The sequence below is a fragment of the Ostrea edulis genome, chromosome 2 (assembly GCF_947568905.1).
Source record: "Ostrea edulis chromosome 2, xbOstEdul1.1, whole genome shotgun sequence".
Taxonomy (NCBI): Eukaryota; Metazoa; Mollusca; class Bivalvia; order Ostreida; family Ostreidae; genus Ostrea; species Ostrea edulis.
In genome coordinates, this window is record NC_079165.1 from 7,690,662 (window position 1) to 7,715,881 (window position 25,220).

Below are 25,220 nucleotides of genomic sequence, written 5' to 3' on the forward strand. Positions count from 1 at the left end.
GCTTGAACTTTGAATGAAATTTCTGATTTCAATGGAATTCTAAATTTGCGCGACATTGAGCGTTGCAATATTGAGTAACGTATAAAGTTACAAAATTTCAAACCTGAAAAAATAAAATTAATAATTTTCAAACCAAACTCGAACTTGATGGCCACACACGATACTTTACACCTTATTCAATTATGTGAAATCAAACTTTTAAAACGTTAACTCGGAAATATTGAATTTTGAATAAAGCATTTGAAGCTATTGTCATTTACACCAGTCACGAAACGTTCCGCCGGAGAGTCGCATGTTCAATGTTTGTAATTCAATTCCCTGGAGTTTTACAGATTAATTCTAATTAAACCCCCTGCGTAGGTATTCGTATATCACTAGTTTGGCATCGTTAGAGAAGACACATGTCTCCATATAGGAAAACGGAGTCTTTCTGACAGTTACAAGGACAGAAAACTTACCATTTTAATATTTTAATTGGTAACGTAATTCCGGGAGGAAAAGACATTTTAATTGATTTTTTCGTAAAATCATGCTCCAGTACAATAAACGGATGACATTCATTCCTCCAATGCTTACAGTTTTTAAAAGTGATTTTTCCTCCACAGAAAACATAATTCATCATTTTAGCATGTGTTTTCCTGAAAGTAATTCCTTTTCTGGACACCTTGATATAAGACATTAATTAACGAAGTTTCCTCTTCATTACATCAAGGTATTTTCTGCATTAATTGTTTATAGATTTAAAAAAAGAATCTATTCTCCCGCTCTTTAAAAAGCCGATTGAGAATTTTTCTTTATATTGGATACGCATTATTTAAATAGTTTATCATTGTATTTCAAAATTCAAATCTATTAAATGTTCCGAATTCATTAAGCGGGGCGGTCAGAGGCTTAAAGCAAACAGAGTAAATCACATTCCGTTTGAAAAAAAAATCTTTATCATAATTTGTCATCTTAATTTAACACAAGTATATCTGCTTACTACAATTATGTTATATGTCACGATGAACGGTTTTCGTGTGGGTCTTCAGACAATATTCTGTGTATAATTTAAATTAACCTGTTTAATAAAAACCCATTTTCGGCGCCCTTGTTTTTTGATCTGCTAATAGGTAAAGTGAATTTAGAATACTTAGGGAAGGGAATGTCCATTGTAAATTTTAATGTACTTAGTTTCGCCCGATATAACGATATCTCCGAACTAAACAAACAAGAGCTCGTATATACAATATTTTAACTTGGGTTTGCAAACATGATTTGGTTCTGGCAAAGAAAACACACACGCTCTGTCTGTGTAGGGAAACTTGCATTTTTGAAGTGTAATACCTGAAATGTAAACAAACATAGATTGGCGAGAATCTTTACTTTACAGGTAGGTCGGCTTCCTGGCATATGGGACCTCCCACCAGTAAATGATGGTCCAATCTCTGGCTCTCTTTTGTGTCAACTAGGTTGAATTGACAGACGGAGGGTTTGTGTGTCCTGGACCGGCAGTAAAATGAGCATGGCTTAGTTTGTTTACGAGAGCTAATAATGATGTGCTTTTATTAACATGGATGGTACTGTCAAACGACAAGAGATCCTCAGTTTCGACGACTACAAAGAGAGCAAGCACATGATGAGTGAGAAGGTAGAGGTGCCGTGGATGTGACGTGGTGTGCTTTTTTCTTTCTTGAATTAACTTTTGATTTAGTGCCAGTACAGTGCATATGATTAACTTTTTTTTTTTGATATTCCAGATGTATAATATTGGCGTTTCAAATTTCTAGGTGTCAACTTTACTATCAGGAGCGGCATAATTACGGATGTATATGAGCTCTGAATAAAGAGGTGCGAACTCCGGGGTATGAAGACTCCGATATTCCGGTAAGTGATGACTCGCTAGATAAGCAAGCAAAAAGGTTGATGCTACAATAGAAATCACGCCTTAATCTGTGACATGATCGCAGAAATCTGACTTTTACTGGATCGCAAAAGGAATTCCGTTTTTTGCCTTGGTGTCAGTAATGAAGTTCTGTAGCGAATTTATCATATTCTCTCGCATTTACCTGCCAAATGTGACTCTATGCCAAATGTGACTTTATTTATTTATCGTTTAAGGTCCCCACTAAATTTCATTTATCCAGATATATCTGATACAGGAGACATTCCTAGCGTGTCAACATTGTGGAATAAAAAGAGAAACTAATTTATTTTTAGTCTATTTATCTTAATCGTAAAATATTCCGCGCCGTAAATCGATCAAGAGAAAACAAAAATTAGTTCAAACCAAAATCTCTAAAATCATTACAAATATAGAAATAACTTCAAATCACCAACGCAACGACATTTACTTAATTTTGTGTGTAGCTTGAGGAAAACCATAAATTTTCAAATTGAAAAATAATTGCTTGAGAAGTATTTCTCCGATTCTAAAGACATAAAATTTTTGCATAATTCTCGTCTATGTCTAATTAATGTTCATGTATGAAAATTGGGAAACATTTCTTTCATAGCTACCGGGGGTTAATGATTTTATCGTTGTAGCGACAATGGAACCGATAGAGATCTACCTCTATTCGGGTGCGCGACACTCACTGTCTGAGAAAGTGTCGTAAGACGGAGATTTGGCGACACAAGAAAATAATCGCGAACGCAGAAAGAGCATGGTGGATTAGCAACGGTGCCCCATCTATCGCGGGACTCGCATTGTGTGAAATACTTAATTAAAATATTTTACATGCGAACACATTATCATTTGAGATGGTAATCTCCAATTCGTCCGGAGATAGGAATCACGGAGTAAATTATGTCCCTCTTAAAAACAGGGCCGATAATCTCTATCAGATGCTTAAAAGATAATCAGGGGGAAAATGACAAATTAAACATCATAATTACATTAGCGGTACATATCTGACCCGCTGCACTATTAGCGAAGTATTTATGTAGTGGAAGGGCCCTATTGAGTTTCATATCTGTTTCGTGTTCACATTTTTCAGATTTGATTACAACCGTGACTGCGGCCTGATCTGCTTTGAGGATATCTCCAAGCAAGTCCATAAAACGAGACTCATTTAGATTATAGTGGGATGTTTTTCCTTCTCGTTTTCATCTTGGATTGGGCATAAATCTTCGAATGACTTTACATAACAACTTTAACATATACCAAAAACTTCACGTCGTGTAGCGGTTATTGGTAAACCACTTAATCGCTGTGTACAACCCATGGACAGAACATTAGTGGAAACAAATTACCATCCTGTACATTAATAGGGACTAGGGCACCGCTACTCACTGCCTGGGTTAACAGTCAGGATATTTATTTATCACCGACAGATCAACAAAAAGATCACGCTGGTGATGAAATTTAACGCCATTTGTTTTATCTAGCTCTGGTTATCATATTTTCAATTTTCATGAATTTATATTCTTGAAAGACATTTTCCAGAAACTTGTTTAATTGATTCGCATCCCGAGACTTTATCATGTGAGCTTATAAAACTAAATTACAGACCAGACGCTCTAATAACTTATATTGGAAAGGAACCACACTTTGATGGATTTTATCTTCTCAGATTAAAATGAGAGAAAGTTTTGCAAGAAGACCACGTCTTGAAATATCTACAGCCCACTTTGTCTCTTGATAAACGAGGGAAAAATCATATTGGGGAAAAAGAGACGCTGAGTTTAATTGGCGACGCGTGCCTTGTGAAGAACGCGGGATGAAACGTTACTATGAAAGGATCGACGCATTTGGACGCATCAGCATGCCGTAAAGTTCTGTTAAAAGTACTTTTCATCTTTGTGTTCGTGGACCATTCTAGGACCCAGTTGATAGGTAAGACTGCACGATTATCAAAAATATTCGAGTAATTAATTTTGATTACGATCTAATAGTATTCCTGTCTGATGTAGAGGGGTATTGGACTAATTCCATTCACCCCAAAAGTACTGTTGTATGGTCCTCAAATCAAAAGAACGAAGATGACAAGATTTAAAATAACGGCATGGTTGTGCCACAATTCGTGTTACTATGTCATGAACAAAGGCTTGGAAGATTGATCAGACAAATTGACATAAATATATCTTCCACAATGATCTTTCTCAATTTTTCATTTATACAACATGTGTAGACAACTATTAAGCTTGCTGAGGTGTATTTAAAATATGATATCAATAAATTTCATTTCCGTAAAAAAAAAAATGTTTTATTGGTTTTGACATTTACAACGCCCCCGCTTGCCCCTTCTAAGTTTGTTTTTTTACTTATGCTAATATATTTGATCTGCGTTGTACGTTGTGATTTTTCATTTCTAAATCATGCTTATTTTCATCCCAAAATGTGACATTCAGCAGACAGTGATAAATATTTATTAACGTGTAATATATGAAGATAATGCACCAGGCAGAATATTTGATTATAGAGATGAAATTAAAAGGAACAAATAAAAGCTTTCTACTTTTGTAATTGATTACTTGTTTGTTCTCACCTCCCCCCCCCCCACCCCCCATACTCTACATTTCTTCTAGAAATAGTGATCACGTTTAGATAATAGTTCATTAATTATAAATTGTGGTTAAAATGAGACTAATTCCTCATTCTTTGTCACTCTATGAACTTTTTATGAATTGAATTATGTTGATATGGCTTACCCCCACCCTGGCACTTCATTCAACAATAAAACAGACGAAATGACCTCTAGAATTCACTGTATTTGTTTTATCAATAACTTAAAAGGGTCGATAAAATCGTCACTGTCTTGCGATACTGAGAACAATTGGTATTCTGCAACATGCCCAACTTAGCGTATATGTATTATGAATGGGACGCGTGTGACATTTTAATAATTCTAAATATGCAACAATATTGTGTCAGTTTTATTGAGAAAGTTAACAACAATCTTTACTCAAAAGAATTAAATATAGGCTCTATGCATTTTATCTTCGCGTCAAGGGCAGTGATTATGAATTAACCTTTTCTTCAAAGCTTTTTGAACAAACATAAATCATAATTTCCCTAGTTAAAATAATAAAACTTGCACTCGATTCACTTTTCACATTTATGTTATTTTCCTTTCAAGGGTTAACACATTTTCCCTCAAACTGTACCTACCACAAGCATCAAGCTTGGTGTCTGTTAATAAAAGTTTGTGATATCCTTGACTAAATTCTAAGGAAGGAACATAGAATTTAAAAGCAGACCGTTATACGATAATAAGACTATATCAATTCGCTTCCATTATTTCAAAGGCTTTTCAAAAATGACAATCGTGATATTTGATATTAAAGAGCGAAAAAGAGATATGTATATGCAAAAAAGTTAAACCAGAACCCATAAATTCCACGTTTTATGACAAGAGTTGCTCCGCAGGTGTTATGATAATATTTTTCAGTTTAAGCATTACTAATGCGAACCGATGATTAATTATAATGGCGCCTTCGTTAGCCTCAGAATTCCTGCGATTCTATAATGTAGAAAAGTTCTCATAATCATTTTCGATTTTTTTCCCTTGCTGAAAATAAAGATTAAAAAGATAAAAAAAAAAAAAAAAAAAAGAAGAAGAGAAAACCAAGTAACGAATGAATGACACGAGATTTACAAGGATTCAACAAGTCAGGAATGAAATTTGAATGGTTTTACACATATTTATCATAATTTAGCGATCATATACTTGGCTAAATTTTCAATGATTTTTTTACGTGAATGTTAAGAACTTTTCTATATGTACTCCATTACTATATTTTGTGAGACCTGTTATTAAAAAAACCCATATGATGTACATTTCACTTCAATATGACACGAATGTTACAACCGGACATTAATATGTAGTTGCACAGAATTTATCAAACGGAACACATAAAAAAGATCTACTTTGTCAAAGTCCGTTCTATATATCAAACTTTAATGATGATACATTAGCATGTAATTATTAACCATTAAATTAATTCTTTTTGTTCAAATTTCTACTAGTTAAGTTTTCCATCTTCTCCGAGTTGCTACCATTTAACAAAAACCATCATGCTGTTAGGAGACATCATTCTGTGTTAGAGTGTGTAATGATGGTGGGACAGACTACTCCCACCGTGTAAAACATTCAGAAGACCTAAAAAAATTACTCATTATTTCCTTTGTCGACGGGGAAACCTGATCCAAAATCAAATATTTTTCCTCCATAAATTTTTAGACCAAGCTTTAACGAATTTGTGTAAGACGAAATTTTTACCTACTGAATCATTTTACTGATGACGTAGGGTCCAGTCGAAAAGAAAACGCACGCGGAAAGAAATGGATGTAATTTGTGTAGCAATACATTATTTTTTTTGTTGTACATTATTATTTTTCACCAGAAATCCATTTATTTTCTTTGATGCTAGATTCATAAGTTTAAAAAAAAAAAAATTAAACTGCTGTGCTTTATTTTTGGTAGCACTAAATCATATAAGCACGGAATGTCATATTTATTTGGTTTGCGATATATATATATTAAAAAAATCCACATAAAACTATCTACTTAGAAAAATTAAATGTTTAAACATTATCTCATCGAATAGCAACTTTTCTAGATCATTTCGTACCGAGTAAAACTGTCTTGGCTGTAACAAAAAGACAATTTTCATTCATTAAACTCTTAACTTGTAAAGAGAACTCGTTATGAGTTGTAAAATGATACACATGCCTTTTATATGCTGTTGCAAAAAAAAGAAGCTTGTTATGTTTATCTCTGAAAGAAAACAAATATTTAAGAAGAACATGCACTTGGCAGCGTTATATGACCACACACGGAAACCAGATTGGCGCAGACAAAATGGATAATTCAACCCATGATAGCTGTAAATTAACGAAATAAATCAACCAAAGGAACTAATTTTATGCCGATCTGTTTCTTAGAACACCAAAGAAAAACGGTCTCTAGGTATTCAAATCGCAGTCAATAAACGTACATGATAAACTAGTTTCTCGACCTCCAAAATCTTTTTGGGGGGAGGGGGAACGTTGGAATACAAGATAGAAAATGTGACTAGTTAGGATATTTCCTAATAGTGAAAGTTTATCGAGAAGTAAAAAATCTTAACAAATCGTAGCGAGGAGCAGGGCTGGCAAGCGAACTGCACATAAAAAAAGCGGGTTTAATTTATGGCCGGCAGACAAACATGGAATAAAACTTTCACAAATTGCCAGTTGCAGACGACTACTGTTTCGTCATTATCACAATGACGGGAGACAGTTTACACAGGAATTCTCCATTTATAATTGGCAAAAAATGTCTTTTTTTCTCAGTAACAAATATCTTGCTCATTTGACGGCTGCAGCAGAAGCACTTCGACGGTTTGTGTAGATTGCCTGTACAAATATTGAGAAAATGATTCAATGTTGTTCTAATCGATGTCTTGATAAAATAAAATCTTTTGTCACTGAATGAAAATCTAACCTTCTCTGGCGACCGGAAACTATGTTTTAGGCGGGAAGGTTTTACTGTCATTCAATTCAAGACGCTATCGTCTGCTTTATAACTGATTTATGAATTTTCACTCAGATCGTTGCATCTCTATTAGGATTTGCAAAGCTCCCCATACAAATATGTGTCGCCTTCGTCTAAATGTACCCACCGAGGCCTAAGAAGGCTCGTTTCATGAAACACCGAATTTCCGGGGTGGTTTCATTGCAAAAAGAAGATTTTCAAATTACAACACAGCAGGCGTTTTCTGTGATCCCGCACCATAGCCTGCGATTTCAAATAAACGTACCAGGGGATGCAACATTTTGGCTGTTAATTCCCGAAAGTGATTTTAAACTAAAACGTTTCTATTTATCCCCTGGCGACAACCCATTATCATTACGTTTTATTAGAAATCTCATCATAAGTTTCGTCATGCCTTCAATATATATTTTTAATTTGAATATTTTACTATTTTTGTTCAGGAAGCATACGACGGTGTGAGAAAAACGGTGAAGAGATTTCCATCCCAAATATTACGGATAACCCTTGTATATCTTGTTTTTGTAAGGTAGGTATAAATATCACACTAGCACCAACAACTATGAATCCTGATATGACATAGTTTTCACGTCACAAAGCAAATATTTAACCTATTTCATATTTTACATATAACATATGTATGTATAGCATTTTACTTTTAGTCATAACGTGTTTTCTATGAATACTCAGACCCTATATAATTATATGATATAAAACTGACCCAGAGGATCTACAACACACTTATTATTTAGGGTTGTACAAAACATATATGTTTCGGACAATGTCCTATGAAATTTAGAATAGGAAACATTTTACGGTTTTTCTCCATGTATCTTTAAATGATCCTGAGATAACAAGAGCTTAATCTTCTAAAGGGTTCCTCTGAATCTCCTGGCACGATTGACCGTACTTGTGGCAGGGATTTGAGTTATAAGAAGATGACATGCAATCTTGGTCTGACCACCATTAGATTCTCAGCTTCAGGTTCAAAACGTTGGTGGTGGTGCTTGTCCACTACACATACCGTCATGCATTGCATTGTCATGAGCATAATGTACTCCAGAAATTCGACACGAGGTCGAGGCTGTGATCAGAGAAGAACTCGGTGGCAATAAAATGCCTACCCTGTTGCTTCAGTGACATATGCATGTACTTCCCTCAAATACATCTACAAATGAACTTATGTGGTGATGTACAATCATACAAGATGTCAATTAGGTTATCAGAACGCGTTTAATCAACTGTTCAACATTCTACTCGATCTATAAGCTAGATATTTTCTATATTAAACATAAGATGATACTTCAGTTAATATCAATATCGCGGAAATTTTTATGTAGACATTTTTCAGTAAGATGTAATTTTCGCTCTTATTTCACCAGCCCACGATTCTAACTTTTCTAGTGCACGTTTAGCCTCAATCTCATGCAGCGTAACCATAGTAGCACTTACTTCATACAAAGATGACCGAATGCAATAAAAGGGACTTCGGGATTGTTAGGAATTATGAATGAACTGCCAAACTTAAGTTGATAGACTTCACAAGGCTATTCTTGGCAAAGATTGCTGAGCAGCAAGTCTTAATACGTTCCACATCTATCATATCTGCACAGTACTTGGACGGTTTGTGCGAATTGAATTTGCTATCATTCTTGTTTATTTTGCTGTCCGCCTTGTCGTATAATCTGAGACTAAATGCTTTTATTCGAGAAGAATAAAACGATCTGATTAAGAGTAGATAATGTTTTAACCCAAAAAGCCACCAATTTGGCCCCACTCTCGCACAGGTGTTTAAGAGGTTATTTCCACAAGACAAACGAACTGAAAATTTGCTTTATTATTATTAAATGTGTTGATTGATTGAATGGGGTTAACGTCCCAGTGAGAAAAATTTCACTGATATCGAGTTCATTATGCTAGATATGGACGATATTGTTGTAAAGTCGTAAAAGAAGCAGGGTAGGGTTCTTGTTTTTATCAATTCAACATTTACTGTGACAGGGTCCTCGATATTACAGACTCTCATCCGGCGAACCTGTGACTCTTTTTTATTACAAGGCGTTTGGTAAAGGAGCAGCCCCATTTAGTTTTTTTTTAAAAAATGTCTGAGAAGTTTTAAATGTGACGAATTCTTGACCTGAACAACCTAACAAGCTACCTATGTATCTAAAACATAGAAGAAACATGTCTATGTAAAAAGAAACATCGTTTGAACTTTCGTATATACTTTAAAAACTTGCAATTCCGAGTTTGAGTTGGTGTTGAACCATTAGATGTGCAGGCCTGTTGTTAAAATCTGTTATTTTACGTTGGAATAGTAGCAGATCCCCTTTTCTGTTTATGTGTAATTACTTTCAACATATTGCATCTTTAAACTCCGAAAGTCGATTGTTTTCGCCCACGAATCCTAAGCGGGTTGGTAGATCTAAGGATGTGATGTCTGGGCCAGACTTTTGTAAGTGTATAAAACGTCGACCACTAGTCTGGGATGAACCTCTATCTCATTAAAATACCTTTAAATAGTTATATAATCATTTCAGTGAAAAGAGATAAACGTTTTGACATACTACATACAGCCTTCTTGATCAGGGATTTATCACGGTCCGACGTAGCTCTGCAAAGTAATGAAGATTTATGGAGAAGATCGGAAGGGGTAATGAATGCGACAGGCGTCGAGGACCTTACTAAATATCAGTTTTTGAGACCTATAGATGAATTTGTATACAGTTTCTTTTTGAGAAAAGTGATATCATTTTATCATGGTCTATTCAGTTGTTAAATTATCAAAGTAACGACATGGGGAATAAAAGAATTTGTCCAATGTTAAGGCGGGGTGTCTGAAGACACTCTTCTGAAGATACCAGGATTCACTGAGTGTCGTCATCAGGTCATTAAGATAATTTGAAACATTGTGATAGTTTAATTGGTGTACCTCGTCAGGTGTGTTGCAAGGAATAATTGTACCTACAAAACATACTCTTGTTGATATAAGGAGTCTGATGTTGGCAAGCATGGCTTTAAACTTTACAGTTTTAGTAGTATAGTAATGATAACACCTGTAATAAAGGTATTACTGTTAAACTTCATTTAGTTCAACGCACAGACCATAAATGCTTAAGAATTTATCTTTGCTGTGAAATATTTTCTCAATTTATGAACATTTTGTCTAGATTTCTTTTATGAGTTCTTATTTATCATTTTTGCTACATGAACAATGATGTAACTACACACATGACAACTGTATTTAAAGTTTATTGCCAATACCTCGGGGAGGAATGTATTGTCAGGGCAACGCTGATGCATTGTCATATCTATGAAAATATGTAGCCATTCAAAATATATCAACTGGTGTAGTTGCTCTTTGACAGAAATCGCCATTTGTAATAATTGAAGTTCTTTGAATCTGCCTAAAGAAATTACAGCTTCATTATCTGAAATCAGCAAGCTGGACTGAATTGCTGCATAGTACATGTATTGTTGCATTCACTGAACACAATAGATGAAAAACGATTAGGTCAAACTAAGCTTTCTTCAAAGAGCAAATTACCGACCTATACAATTAAACCTGGTCATCTTTACTGGTTATCTTACGATACCAGCTATCATCCCAAAACTACCGTATATACCAATAAAATACGTAAAAAAATGAACTTATTAGCGTCTGACTTTTCTTTTTCTCAAAGTATGCAACTGAAAGAATAAAGTCAATCTATTGCTTAAACCACATCGTCGAGACGCCAGGCCCTTGACTTGATTTAAGTGATTTTAAAGAACCCTCTAAAGCAAACAAGTGGTTTTTGAAATGACAAAATGGGAGACGAAGAGAATGTGTAATATTTTGTCTGATCACACAAGCTACTCCATAAGCGACCACACAATATAATGTCTCTGTAGGTTTTATACAGTTACTGTGATGGTAGAATCAGAATTGGTGAAATGTCGCGTCTAAATGCCACGTGCGTCTCCGGCTACCATACCTTGCTACGCCTTCCTCATTTCGTATATAGTTCTTCGATGCTAACAATATTGGTATTCGTGTTGCATTCTGTTGACACAAAATATCGCAGACTCTTTAAATCACAACGTCTGCTGCAATGCGACAGTTTATCAATGGAGAACTTTATTGAAACCCTCAGACCTAAAATTGCAAACAAATAAAAACAATTACAACCGAGTTTACCGAATGATTTTCATTCCACTGGTCGTTTATTGAAATGAGTTTGTTTACTTAAGATATTTATACTTCATTCATATCAATGGTTTCTGGCTGAATGTAAATTTGAGTAGCTCTACAGCTAGAGTCAACTCACATCGCTTTTAAGTCTTATTTAAGATCAGGGTGGTATAAAGTGTCTATTTAACTATTCGATCGCTATACAAACATTCTAAGCGTCGACCATACATATATATATTATATCTCTAAAATGAATTTAACAGATATGTTATGATTGACCTATACAAATATTTGTATTGAAGGAAATGGGTTACATTTGAAAGATTGCTAATCATGTAAACATGATAAAACTCGTTTAATTAGGAGCAATATTCCCTACGAACAATCAGTGTTGTATTTTAATACCACCATTTTAGCGGAAAACCAGGTTTTATACGGAAAAGTCCTAATTTAGATACATTACTTAGTTAATGTTCTGTGTTGTATCACTAATCAGCGTGTCGTAGAGAGATATGCGGTAAATTGTTACATGTTCACAGTGATGTTCTTACAGCCTTTATCAGTCCAATCGCTAAGCTGTTTGATGTACAACAAGTGTTTGTTTTCTACAAATTGACTTAAACATTATCCGGCCCTGATAAGGCAATGATAAAATTATGTCGAGTTTTAATCTCTAAAAACAAACACATACACTAAGTGGATGACATAAGCGGCTGATATATTTTGCATTATACCCGTAATGACCGATTAATGATAATAAGGTGTTCTTTAATGTTTCTCGTATGTATATATGAATTAATACATTTTATATACGTCAAACATGCTATAAACTTTAAGACAGACCATCTACTTATCTGTATCAGAGGTCCAGTCTTTTGATCTGAATTTCCATATGTCTTTCTTCCACACATGAGAACTGTTGATTTATTTGGCTATACAATGCAATCGTTTTATGACGACTCTAAATTCAATATGCTTAACGCACGTCAGACTTCCAATAGGCGATTTGCTGTCCACTAAGGTCCACTTAGATCATTCCTCTTTCATGACGTCAGTGGAGGCTTTATTTGATCTTAATTTTGCTGGACATTTGCTGAAGAACATTCCAGCTAGCTGAAAGAAAGAAATTCATTTACAGTGTACATTTTCCCCAATTGAAACTTTGCGTTCCTCTTTTCCTATAATTGCTCATATAAACGTACTACAATATTCCTGGAATGTATTTGATATCCAATACGACATTAGGTATAGAGGTTTGACCGTTGATTCCAATAAAATCAACTTTTATACTCGTTTAATTCACCGACTGTAAAAATGAAATTCTCTCATCTTTTTTTTTTTCAGAATAAAGAGGTCACGTGTCGGCGGACTCAGTGTCCTAACTTAGAAGGCTGTCACATGATACTGTATGAAAATTTACAAGAGAAACGCAAGTGTTGCGAGATGTGTAAAGGTTGTGTGTACAAGAATTCCAAGTACTCCAGTGGGGAGGAGTGGACGAGCCCAGACGATCCATGTGTTAAGCTTTCCTGCAGGGTGGGTGTGTCCAAAAGTACATTTCTCTTGTAAGACACCCGAATCGAATATATATATATATACAATGTATATATATATATATATATATATATATATATATATATTCATTTACATTACTTATAAACAACAATTTCTTTTCGGTAGATTTTCCCCACTTTCCTGTATTTGAATCATAAAGTAAGATAATAAGACATGTATTATTTCTTTTAAGATATTACAATTATATCTATTGTCTGTAGTCGCTGAAAATTCTACAAGTCTTGTTTTAAATGTATTAAAATATATAATTTAAAGATCGAAATTCTGGAATTCGTATCAAAATATATAAATATAAGATAGAAAGATCGAAGTCCTGGAATTGGTATTAAATGCTACGCATTTGAATTACCGGTGTATTAAAAATACACGAAGTATTTGTTTTTCATATACAATGAAACGGTTTTAAAAATACAAACGCTTTGAAAAAGTTACTTTTGGGGGACTTTTAGTAATATTGCAGCGACCTTACGACAGGATATCCGTTTTAAAAATCGATTTAAATAACTATAAAACAGATAATTGCCAACAACTTAAATAGTATAGACTTTGATCGTCTTTTCACTTTCATGGCGGCCTGAAGCTGATAGGGTTATAGAGTGTTACACAAGATTGAAGATTGAATATTTTAGCTGGAGAAGTACACTTGGATTTTCTTTGTAACACTTTTGTACTCCCCGCGATATCACCTTAACTGTTTAGTAATTTTGTGAATTTTTTCATACTTTTCATTCCTCACATAGCTTTGAAATTTCTTAGTTGATGAAGCGTGGGTCTATGATTTATGTTCTAATTGATTGTTATATATGTATATGTAGGTCATAAATAACATTTGTTTCGCGACAGGTAGTTAATAAATAAACCTCATACTTAACAATCCACGTACTTAACAGTTATCGTCCTATTTCAGGCAGGAGTTATAACGAGTGGCAGAACCAAATGCTTCAACCATTGCAAGAATCCTATCCCAGTACCAGGAAAATGTTGTCCCATTTGCCAAGGTACACCGCAATTAATTATTAGACATTCCTTGTGTGTATATCATAAGAGTCAGCTTCTTCATTACCTTAATGGCAAATTTAGAAAAACGCTTAATGAATGGCCCTTAATGTTAATTATGATGATGTCCTTCACTACAGCCAATCGTCTTTGGTTTTGGCAGGTTGCAATGACAACGGTAGAAGTTATAAGAATGGTGAAGAGTTCACTCTCAGCACAGATACATGCACAAAATGCATATGTCAGGTACATAGATTTAGAAGACTAAAACATTAATTGAAAACTGACACCTTTGCAAGGACACGGTATTAATATCACGTAGAATAAATTATTTTCTATTCCTATACATTCAAAGAAGATATTGAAACAGTAAATCATTTATGTAAAATTTTGTGTAAGGCATGTACTTGTGCTCGGCAATATTCTTAATCTAATATGAAACTACTTAATTATTCAGTGTATATATAGTATAAAAATAAATAGAAATATGACAAAATAGTTTTTGTTTTCTTCAGAATGGTAATATATCGTGTACAAAAGAAGCTTGCCCGGTGTTGAATTGTCCAGAATCCACAATCATACAAAAAGAAAACGAATGTTGTCCTTCATGTGAAGGTATGCTTTTACTTGTATAAATTATTATATTCAAAAGCATCTATATATATATAAGAAAAACCATTATCTTGCCGCGGCCTTCAACTCGACATTAAGATATATTGACGACATTTTATCAATAAACAATAATTATTTTCATACATATGTCGATTCGATATATCCCTGTAAATTCGAAATAAAAAAACACCACAGAGTCCTCCACATCTGCTTCGTACTTAAGATTTTATTGAAAATAAATATCAACGAGAAACTAACAACAGCAATATTCTATTATCACCTGCATATGGTGTTTATATTTCTCAACTGATTCGATACGCAAGAGCTTGTTCTTCGTATGATCAGTTTTTAAATCGAGGCACGCCACTGACACACAAGTTGATGTTAATGGGGATTCAACAGGTTTCTTTAAAGTCAGCATTTCGAAAATTCTATGATTGTATAATGATATCATTTGCAAATACAACATATCGCTAGATCCATTGTTGTCTGCCTTGTTTCAAACCAATTGTTAGGGCGTTCCTTACGTACTGATTTGGACTACGGATTACTCCATTACCTAAACAATATACAGGGCTCACGGCAGTTGTGACGGATCGACAGGGAATTCTTACACCTCCTAGGCTCTGGTATATCCAGGGATCCGTGTTTGCCTAACTTCCTATTTTGTATTCATTAAAGGAATTATGAGATTGATCACTGTTCGTTATCTTCACCTTTCATGCATCGACAACGGTTTATCAATTAACAAGTGCTCTCGAAATAAAAGATACGACTGAGTCTTTCATATCTGCTTCATATTTGAACATTTTATGGAAAATAGTTGTTAACGGCAAAGCAACAACTCAAAGTTATGACAAACGGGATGAATTCAGCTTCTCCATTGTCAATTTTCCATATTTATATAAAATCATTATCACCTTCCTATGGTATTTATGTCTCATAGATAATCCGTTACACGAGAATATGTTCTGTGTATGACAAAGATTTGAATCTTGGCAACCTATTGATAAATAAGTTGATGTAAGTGGGCCTCAACAGTCTCTTTTAAAGTCGGCATTTAGGAATTATTACAGTTGTTATAATGATATAATGATCGGATTTGCGAATGTCATGCCATATGCATATTTTAAGTACTGATTTTCACTAGGTATATCTCCGTTTACCTGATTCTGGGATCACTATTGGTGCTACCGGTAAACAGGGGATGTGGACTCCTCTTTGACACCTAATCCCACTTCAGGTGTTTCAAGGAGTATGTGTTTGTCCTACTCTCAATTTTGTATCATTTATAGAATTTATGAGATTGATCACTGTTCGTTATAATAAGCTTTTTACGTATTCCCCCCCCCCCAATTCTGTAGAACTATGTATGTCTGGAGTAATTACGCAGCAGAGCAATATCTTGTGTAAACAATGGTAAAACGTTTATTTTTGTAGGGCAGAGAAGAATTTTCAATTTGCCTGCTGGATTCTGTTTCTTTCAAAAGAAAATCTACAAAACAAACGATGTCTTCAGAGTGGGAGAATGTTCTCAGTGCCAATGTTCGGTATGGATACCTCTTACATCTATGTAGATCAAGAAGCAGTGCCGCTATACAAAATAGCTATTGTCAATGAATTACAATCTGTGTTTCATCAAATATTATATGCATAGGATTGTCAAAAAGGAATACATTAAAAACAAAACTGGTAGCCGTATTTTCATAATTAATCGGGGCAGTAAATTCAAGACAAAATGGCTGAAAACAACTGAATGAGTCCATGTGGACTTGTAAATCTTTCATATTAGTTGGACCCTTTCATATGAAATTGCGTGTAAGAATGTAAAGAAAGTCAAATACCATAAATCCATTCTTTAAAAATCCAACAAGTATGGATATTTCCATTTGAGAATTTTCCCTCTCAATCTATATGTTGCAGATGGGAACCATTGTTTGTGATAGGGAAACGTGCCCGCCTATCACATGTAGTTTCAACATGACAGTAAAGCGAGAGAATTCCTGTTGTCGAGTCTGTCCACAGAAGGAATTCTGTGAATACGAGGGAGCTACATTCCAGGTACAGTGTTATTATTTTTTTTACTTTATATCATTTACACGTATTTTTTTTTTACAATCCCGTACAGCGCTTTAGAGTGGTTTTACATTATATTGCGCGCTTTATAAATTCTGTGTAGTAAATAGATAAATCTAGGGTTTTCCGAATTAATTTTTTACATTTTGACTGTAAACAATGAAACTAACAATTTTATTATTGGCTGTTCTGTGAGTAAATGGATCTACGATACGAAACAAGTTTATTTTCGTTTAAGCCATCTGTGACAACGGCTGTGGTTAGCCCTATTTCTAGTGTATTGTTGGTCACTTTGCGGTATTTCGAATCACCGTGTAAACAGGTAGAAATCGGTAAAAACATCATTTAAGGAATGGGTTAGTTGGTAATATTTACCAGTAAATGAGTTGTTTACCTTTTTCGCGTTCTTTAAAAACGCACGTAGAAACTCAGACACGGATCATGCAAGAAAGAGCATTCATAGCAATTAGCAGTTCATAGCATAGAATTCATTGCAATTAGCAACAACATAATGTTTTTCTGTTAGAATAAGTATTCAAGAATGCTTTTAATCATTGTAAGGTTCATTTCAATACAAATTAAAACAAATACCAATTGCAAATATTATACTGTGACATAAACATGATATTTCTTAAAGTATAATATATATATATATATATATATATATATATATATATATATATATATATATATGAAGTCTGTGTTAAAGCGTTTTCAGATTTTTAAGACTTTTAATGATATTCTCTCTGTGTCTGTCTGTCGTAGTGCATACTGAATCCTGTGTTAAGTAGTTAAGTAGCATCATCCATACTAAAACCCATTCATGATCACCTGATCATTCTGTAATAAATCAAGAAAAGAGACGAGATAAAGATACAGCTTGAAGATAATTTAAAATATCCCCAAAAACAATGATGTACATAGACTACATTATAATGTTCATCGTGTAGTTTATGTACAAGAGCATCTTCATGTGAAAGATCCTTGGCAGGAGTGTATTAGGAACAAATTCCACACAGATTAGAATTTAACACCAGACAGACAAGATGCTCCTGGATGACAATTAAAATTATTTGGCGACACTCTGTATATACAGGGGATTACTGCTTCTCCTTTCTTAAGCATAGGAAACACAACTTCCAAGTTTTTGATACATCGCATAATTTTTACAACTAACACTTGATACACTTCTTTGCTGTTGGATAACACACTTTATTTTATAGTTTGTCAAAATCAATTCGACAAACAGTGTCAAAGCAGATGAGATGATAGCCATTGAAAATTTCCTAATTCAGTACATTATATTCTGTTCGTTATCTTCACCTTTCATATTCGTATGAAGCAGAATTTATTTTTAAAAAAACTTTTACGTGATAAGAAGAAATATATTGCTGTGGCCTTAAATGTGACATTTAGATAGATCGACAACGGTTTATCTATTAACAATGATAATTTTCATTCATATGTCGATTCGATATAGCCCTGTAAATTCGAAATAATAGACACCAAAGAGTGCCATACTTCATACTTAAATATTTTATTGAAAATAGATATTAATGACAAAATAACAACTCAACTGTATGATAAACGGGATGAATTTTCAGCTCCATCGTCAGCTTCCCCTATTATCTACGTAGCAATATTCCATTATCACCTGTACATGTATATGGTGTTTATATCTCTCAACTGATTCAATACACAAGCACTTGTTCTGCGTATGATCAGCTTTTAAATCGAGACACGCTACTGACACACAAGTGGATGTTACAGAAGTTTAACAGCTTTGTTTAAAGTCAGTATTTTGCAACTTCTGTGGTCGTTATAACAATCTAGTTTGCCAGTACAACCTATCATTGGGTCAAATGCTGTCTGGAGTGTTTCGTACTGATTGTCAGGCAGTTCTTGGCACATTGATTCTAACTGCAGATGGCTCCATTTGCATGGTCGGGATGTGGGGCTCACGGCAGGTATGACCAGTTGACAGGGGATGTTTACTCCTCCTCGGCACCTGATCCCACCTCTGGTTAATCCGAGATTCTTCTGACTCTTACCTCCACTTTTATATTGTGATATGTGCGGGAGAGAGTCAGAGCGGACTGAAAAGTGGAAATTCAGCGGGGGTAAGAGTCAGAGGAATCTCGGATTAACCTCTGGTATATCTAGGGATCCGTATTGGCCGAATTCTCTATTTTGTATTGCTTATAGGAGTTATGAGATTGATCACTGTTCGTTATCTTTGCCTTTTGTCTACTCATTTGCAATGCATAGAGTTTGTTATACGATTTATATTATTGGGACTGTATGGGGACCAAGGCAAAGTGTCGACATTTTTTGGTGAAAAGAGTCTGTTGTACGTCGTACCATATGGCATCGGACAATTGCTTGCTAAAAAAATTAAGTGCTGGCGAACAAATGACACAATGACAGGTTGCAGAAAAGTATCAATATATCGTTGAGCTGTCATATTGCCATCCATGATGACCAAGCGGATTTTGGGACACATACAGATCCCGCCCCTACCCCTCAACATAACGGTACCAACCACAAAACCTGTCATATTCCACCATGTAGTTATCGGTTTAATGTACATGGCGACGTCGAAAAAAAACCCAACCCATCGGCACCCATCTGAAAGCGTTGATATTCATTCGTGAGAGAAGAGTACACGGACCGTCTTTCTATAGGAAACACAGTTGGACATTGGAGTCTGACGTAACATCAGCAATAATAAAGGGTATTCCCACTGCAACATGACGGGGTTTGATGTCAAATGAGCGGAGACGATTCAGCACAATATCTAGATTTATTCTTTGTGTCTCATCTGCAGTTCTTTATGCAGTTCTAAACCTGTTTGCGCAAGTGCTGCAACCTCATGAAACGATCCTGGTGAGACGTTGTAACCTTAGGTCGGTCAGTTCGGGGACAGTTGGTAGTTGTGCTAGTCAGTTTAAGGCGTTTGTGTACTCGTGTCATTCGAATTCGAAAATGACTCGAGCTGGGAAAAGATCAGAACAGGGTGAATTCATAGATGTCCCCTTTAATTTCTGTTGTGCAGACTGAGTGAGTACATTTCATGTAGATTTAAGGGCAGATGATACAAACAATTTTTTTCTTTCGAAGAGACTTTATATGATGTCATTCTTTTATAAAAGTGGAGAATTCCTTGAATTCTTTTCCCCTTTGACTTGGAGAGTGAAATATTTTCCGTATTTCCAAAAAAGTACAAAAGAATAGTTATCATGGTAAATTAGTTTATTCTCCATTTGTTTACCTTTTCTATACCTAAAAAAATGGTTGTCAGGGAGAACAGAACTGATATTAGATTTACAACATAACATGTAAAATATTAATGCATAACAAATTTTACACTTGGAAAATATCAATTGCTGCTTCAATAAAATTACATATATGGACATTGCACCCTCAATAAAGGTTTACAAATTAAAATAAACTTCATAATATGTTGACTTAATGTTTAAAGTGTAATATAAACTTAAAAATCATATATCATACGGGGCGAATTTTCTGAGTAGAAGCAAAATTGTAAAAATCACATTGGCTGATTTTCTCAAGACAAAGAAGAGTTATCTCCCATAATATAAGAGTAAAATTTTACAACTTCTGAAAATAATTTACAATGGCATTTATGATTTTAATGTTTGTTTTTTTTTTTTTTTTGTCACTCTTGATTTTCCTTTGCTATTCATCTCTGAAAAAAAATAAAGAAATGCCTAATACAGGATCTCTTTGATGTGCCATTTTACGTTAGTTTCTACATTATAACGTTTCCCAGTAGAAACAGGAGAAAGATGGCTGCATGCTTCCTGCTGACATCATTATCCAAGTCCATACCGTTTTTCGTCCTCACAATGTCTTATGCGTTGTTAAATCTAGTTGTCTACCACACTCAGCACAACCTTTTTCCAAATTGTCCACTTGAATTCCAAGTTCCACAACTCGTCTCCCACTTCTCCAACAAATAATCTCATGCTCTTCTTAATTCCGATTCCTCACTCTCTGATACATCAGATGGATACGTGTCTTCATTTCCTAGGCATTCTTGTGAATTATCACCAGAGGAACAATTTTTTCTTGATTCATCCAACTTCTCCTCGATCACCACGTTGTTATTGGCATCAACATTCACTATCTTACGTCCAAGGGATAATGCATAACCTTTCTTAGCATTCTGTAACCTTTGATGACGTTTTTACCAATAATTTTTCCTGATTATTTCCTCATGAATGATTCTGGCACCATAATTGTTTACATTGTTTACTGACCCCCTTTCCTGCTCTTAAAACACAGAAGAGTTCCAAACAACTATAAATGAGAAAACCAAAACCAACCAAACTAATTTTTTTACCATGGGAACTCTTCAGTGCTAAAGGTAGAAAAATGTGTTTACATGTATATCATCTGGACTTAAACAGATTTAAGTAAATACACTTGCCGTATGAATTACAATGTTTAGGCTGATTTTTTTTCTTAAGAAAATCATTCTTGCTAAATCTAAAATCATCTTACAAATATATGTTAGGTAGAGACTATTCCTTCACCAAGCACCCAACGTTAGAAGCAAAATTCATGGGTTATTATACGCCCCGTGTTACAGTAGGCGTTGGCGCGATGATCAACCATGTACAGCTGAGTCCGTAAGCGCCATGTGTAGGTCAAACGTTGGTACTTCACCTACAACTGGTGACGTCTGTAATGAGCGAAAAATTCTCGGGCGAGACGTAAAACATATTATGTATAAAATATTGAATATACTTAATCGAATTCAATACTTAAAAGAGAAGTCTATGTTTTTCCTTTAGGATTTGGAAGTGCGACAGCCTAATTTTCGATACTTAATACAATTCTATGTTTTTATGAGAGAGGAATTGATATAAGTGCATATGCATTTGTTTTCCAATCTCAACAATTCTAATGATATGTACTTGTTTCTTTGAAATAATGCAGTTGAAACGAAGTGTATGATTTTTCCTTCAAGATTCTGAAATGTGACAGCTCAATATTTGATACTTAAATACAAATCTGTTATTTCTTTGGGACCCTGAAGTGTGGCAGCCCAATATTTGATACTTATATACAAGTCTATGTTTTTCATTTAGGATTCGGAAGTGTGACAGCCCAATATTTGATACTTATATACAAGTCTGTGTTTTTCATTTAGGATTCGGAAGTGTGGCAGCCTAATATTTGCACCAAGTGTTCCTGTGATGATGGAACCACACGCTGTCGAGTTCAACAGTGCAAGATGTCCGCCTGGTGCCGAGCGGTAAGCCATAGCTCTCTATACAAACAAAACAATTCTTATGACTTTGATGAACATGTTTAGTAAGTTATACGGCATTCTGAAAAGCTATTTACATTTATTGAATCATTTAATTACACTGTACATAAAGCTTACCTGTCATGGTTATTTTAATTTTAGGGTTATAGATTAAAATATGTGGACGGGGAATGCTGTCCAAAATGTGTAGAAGGTATGTACACTATTTCGTTTGTTCAGTGAAGAGCGGGTCAAACACAAATGTATGAACTCGTACGCTATATTTAAGGCACCTAAGTATGTTTATAAAATATTTACATTGTATCACATTTTCATATTTAGGAATTTCAAAGATTAGTCTTTATACAGTAAACCTATCGTTGTTTACCTAAAGTAAATATGACATTGCAAGATTATTAAATAAATTATGTGCAAATATAGTCTTATTGAAATTTCTTTTCAGCGAATGGAATCTGCACAGTATTTGGTGATCCACATTACAGGACATTTGACGGCAGGATATATAATTTTCAGGGAGCATGTAAATATTTATTGGCAGAGGACGAAGTGAGCAAAAAGTTTTCTGTGACGGTCCGAAATGACGCTCGTTCATCTCCGTGGTTTACATGGACGCGAATGTTGACAATATTCATAGGGAAGACCAAGATCGGGCTTCATCAAAAGTTAACCGTCAAAGTTAATAGGAAGAGAATCAAACTCCCTCATAAGAACAAAGATCCTGAATTTTCTGTACACAAGGATGGGAATTCGGTGATATTCAAGGCAGTGTTTGGATTGCAAATCGTATGGGATGGTGATAGCTTTGTCGAAGTGACTGTGTCCAGTCAGTATAAACGGCGCATGGCTGGTCTTTGTGGCAATTATAACGGGGTTGGTGCTGATGACCTTACGGGTAGGGACCATAAACTGTATTTAGACAGTGAGGAATTTGGAAACACCTGGCGGGTTGGAAGCAAGGCCGCTTGTGTACTTACTCATAAAGATTCCGAACAGTCATCATTATGTGATGGTGACAAGCGAAGGAGAAAACGAGCCCAGGCGACATGTAGTTTTCTGCTAGGAAGTGTGTTCTCAAAATGCCGACGACGAGTAGACGTGAGGACATATTATAGGTAAGTATTCAATTCTATACTATACATTCATATTAACTCAATTTTTACAAAATATTTAAGTTGTTAAATGGTGCACTTTAAATGAAATATATCATTATTGAGAATATGTTGCTGTAAATCGAGGAAAACTCCATGACATTTTTTCAGATCCTGATTCTCTGCTGGATAGTTTGATTCATGTAATTCAGTTCACAATAATTAAATAAAATGGAAAAGGATATATATATATATATATATACAGTTGCAAAATATATTGAAAACATTCACAAATCATGTGTAATAAGTATGGTGTTATTTTTGCTTTTGTTTTTACAGTTCTTGTATATCGGATATGTGTGATTGTCCGAAAGACAAAATGTGCGCATGCGAATCTTTCAAAGCATACTCACGCGCATGCCTACGGGAGAATGTTAGCATCCGGTGGGAGAAACACATACTATGTCCAAGTAAGCACAATGAAAGGGCACCAGGAACATTTGTGATGTCAAATTAAGAAATTATTAAAGTTGTTTATTGAATATTTATAATTTAGAATATATTTAGGTTAAATATCATCTCTTTGGAATATGTAAACACCATTTTCATATTATGATGGAGAAAACTATATTACTGCAAACTTTTCTCTAACACATGCTCCAGTGTGTGTGTTGTATGTACCACATTAAGATGGTTTGTTAGATATGTGTGTAGGCCTAAATTTAAACGATTTGTTTCTTTAAATGCCAGCTTCCAACAAAAAATTTCCAGTTTTAATAGTATATCCGTGGGCATAGAAGCACGTTCTTTAGCATAAAAATACTTTTCAGGATCACTTGAAATTTTGTACAGATGTTTATGATTATCTCATTTAATATTTCTCAGTGAAAATGACAGCGTTAAAATTTACAATAATCAAAACTATCATTTTCCTTAGTTTTATCGAAATTCGACCGATCCTTGCATTATGTTAAACTAGCATTTCTCTTAATTTTATCGAATTCAACCAACCCCTTTTCCCAGCATGATCTTTTTGTAAAATAAAATATTTAAAAAAATAATTAAAGAATTGATCTCGAAAATGATGCATTGCGAGTTAAAGCAATACAACTTTCGACAGATGTTGGCATAATAAAGACCCTGCACTGCTAAGATCCCAAGCGCCATGCACAAGGCTAAAATAGGTGACACTTCACCAAACTCAATATTTGTATGAAATTTTCTAAGTAAAGATGGAAAACATGTAAACAAACTTCTCCAGCGAAATTAGAACATGATTTGTATGTATAAATATCTCTCTTTCATATTGATAATATAATGTATAAAAGCGCAAAAACTCAGATAAATCTGATATAAAACAAACTTTTGCATTACATCATAATTTTCATTTTTATAAATAGATAAAGTAGACATGCAGTATATCTCTACGTTTTTAATGAAATGCCCAATAATAGTTTGCATAATATTTTATCACAAAAGTGTCAGCATAATTCCAATTTCTAAAGAATATAGAAGGGGGGATATATGAATTCCTGTTCAACTTACGAAATAGAACGTCAGTTGCAGTTATGTTGACGAAATTCAAATACTAATGATTAATTTAGAAAAAAGCTTGGTGAAACACAATATCAGAGATCCAACTCAATTGGTTTTACAGATCGATGCCCAAGAGGAGCGATTTTCAAAAACTGCACCCGACGTTGCTCCAAGACATGCGCAGATCCAAAGAAGAGTGGTCATTGCAGAGACAGGTGCCAGCCGGCGTGTATCTGTCCCGGAAAACGGGTACTTCATAACGGGAAATGTATAGCACCAAATACGTGTCCTGGTGTATCATAGTCCGTCCATTTATTGTGTTTTTAACTTTATTTATTTGCCAGTATGCATTACTTTAATGCGATTTGTTTGTTTTTCATTTCTGAGAATTAAAAAAAAGAAGTGGA

General features: G+C 34.5%; 1 protein-coding gene across 3 annotated transcripts; it reads left to right on the forward strand.

Moving 5' to 3' along the window:
* Positions 1–1,427: 1,427 nt before the first annotated feature.
* LOC125681066 (BMP-binding endothelial regulator protein-like) lies at positions 1,428–25,220 on the forward strand. Of its 3 annotated transcripts, none has more exons than XM_048920974.2 (15): positions 1,428–1,630; positions 1,770–1,866; positions 2,979–3,817; positions 7,901–7,986; positions 12,976–13,167; positions 14,114–14,204; positions 14,366–14,448; positions 14,718–14,817; positions 16,255–16,364; positions 16,738–16,875; positions 22,070–22,174; positions 22,331–22,382; positions 22,632–23,301; positions 23,617–23,747; positions 24,935–25,220. In XM_048920974.2, exons 3-15 carry the CDS (start codon positions 3,715–3,717, stop codon positions 25,114–25,116), a joined length of 2,043 nt encoding a protein of 680 aa, XP_048776931.2. In that variant the 5' UTR covers positions 1,428–1,630; positions 1,770–1,866; positions 2,979–3,714; the 3' UTR covers positions 25,117–25,220. The 3 variants fall into 3 exon arrangements, with proteins under 3 accessions (XP_048776931.2, XP_048776930.2, XP_056013488.1); XM_048920973.2 differs by having other exon boundaries at positions 1,474–1,655; XM_056157513.1 differs by lacking the exon at positions 1,428–1,630 and having other exon boundaries at positions 1,685–1,866.

Excerpts from the sequence above, each read along its gene's own strand:
- LOC125681066 (XM_048920974.2), top strand. The coding sequence starts at position 3,715 with ATGAAAGGATCGACGCATTTGGACGCATCAGCATGCCGTAAAGTTCTG. Across the intron at positions 14,205-14,365 it reads ATGTTGTCCCATTTGCCAAG|GTTGCAATGACAACGGTAGA; the intron begins GTACACCGCAAT and ends TGGTTTTGGCAG. Across the intron at positions 23,302-23,616 it reads GACGTGAGGACATATTATAG|TTCTTGTATATCGGATATGT; the intron begins GTAAGTATTCAA and ends TTGTTTTTACAG.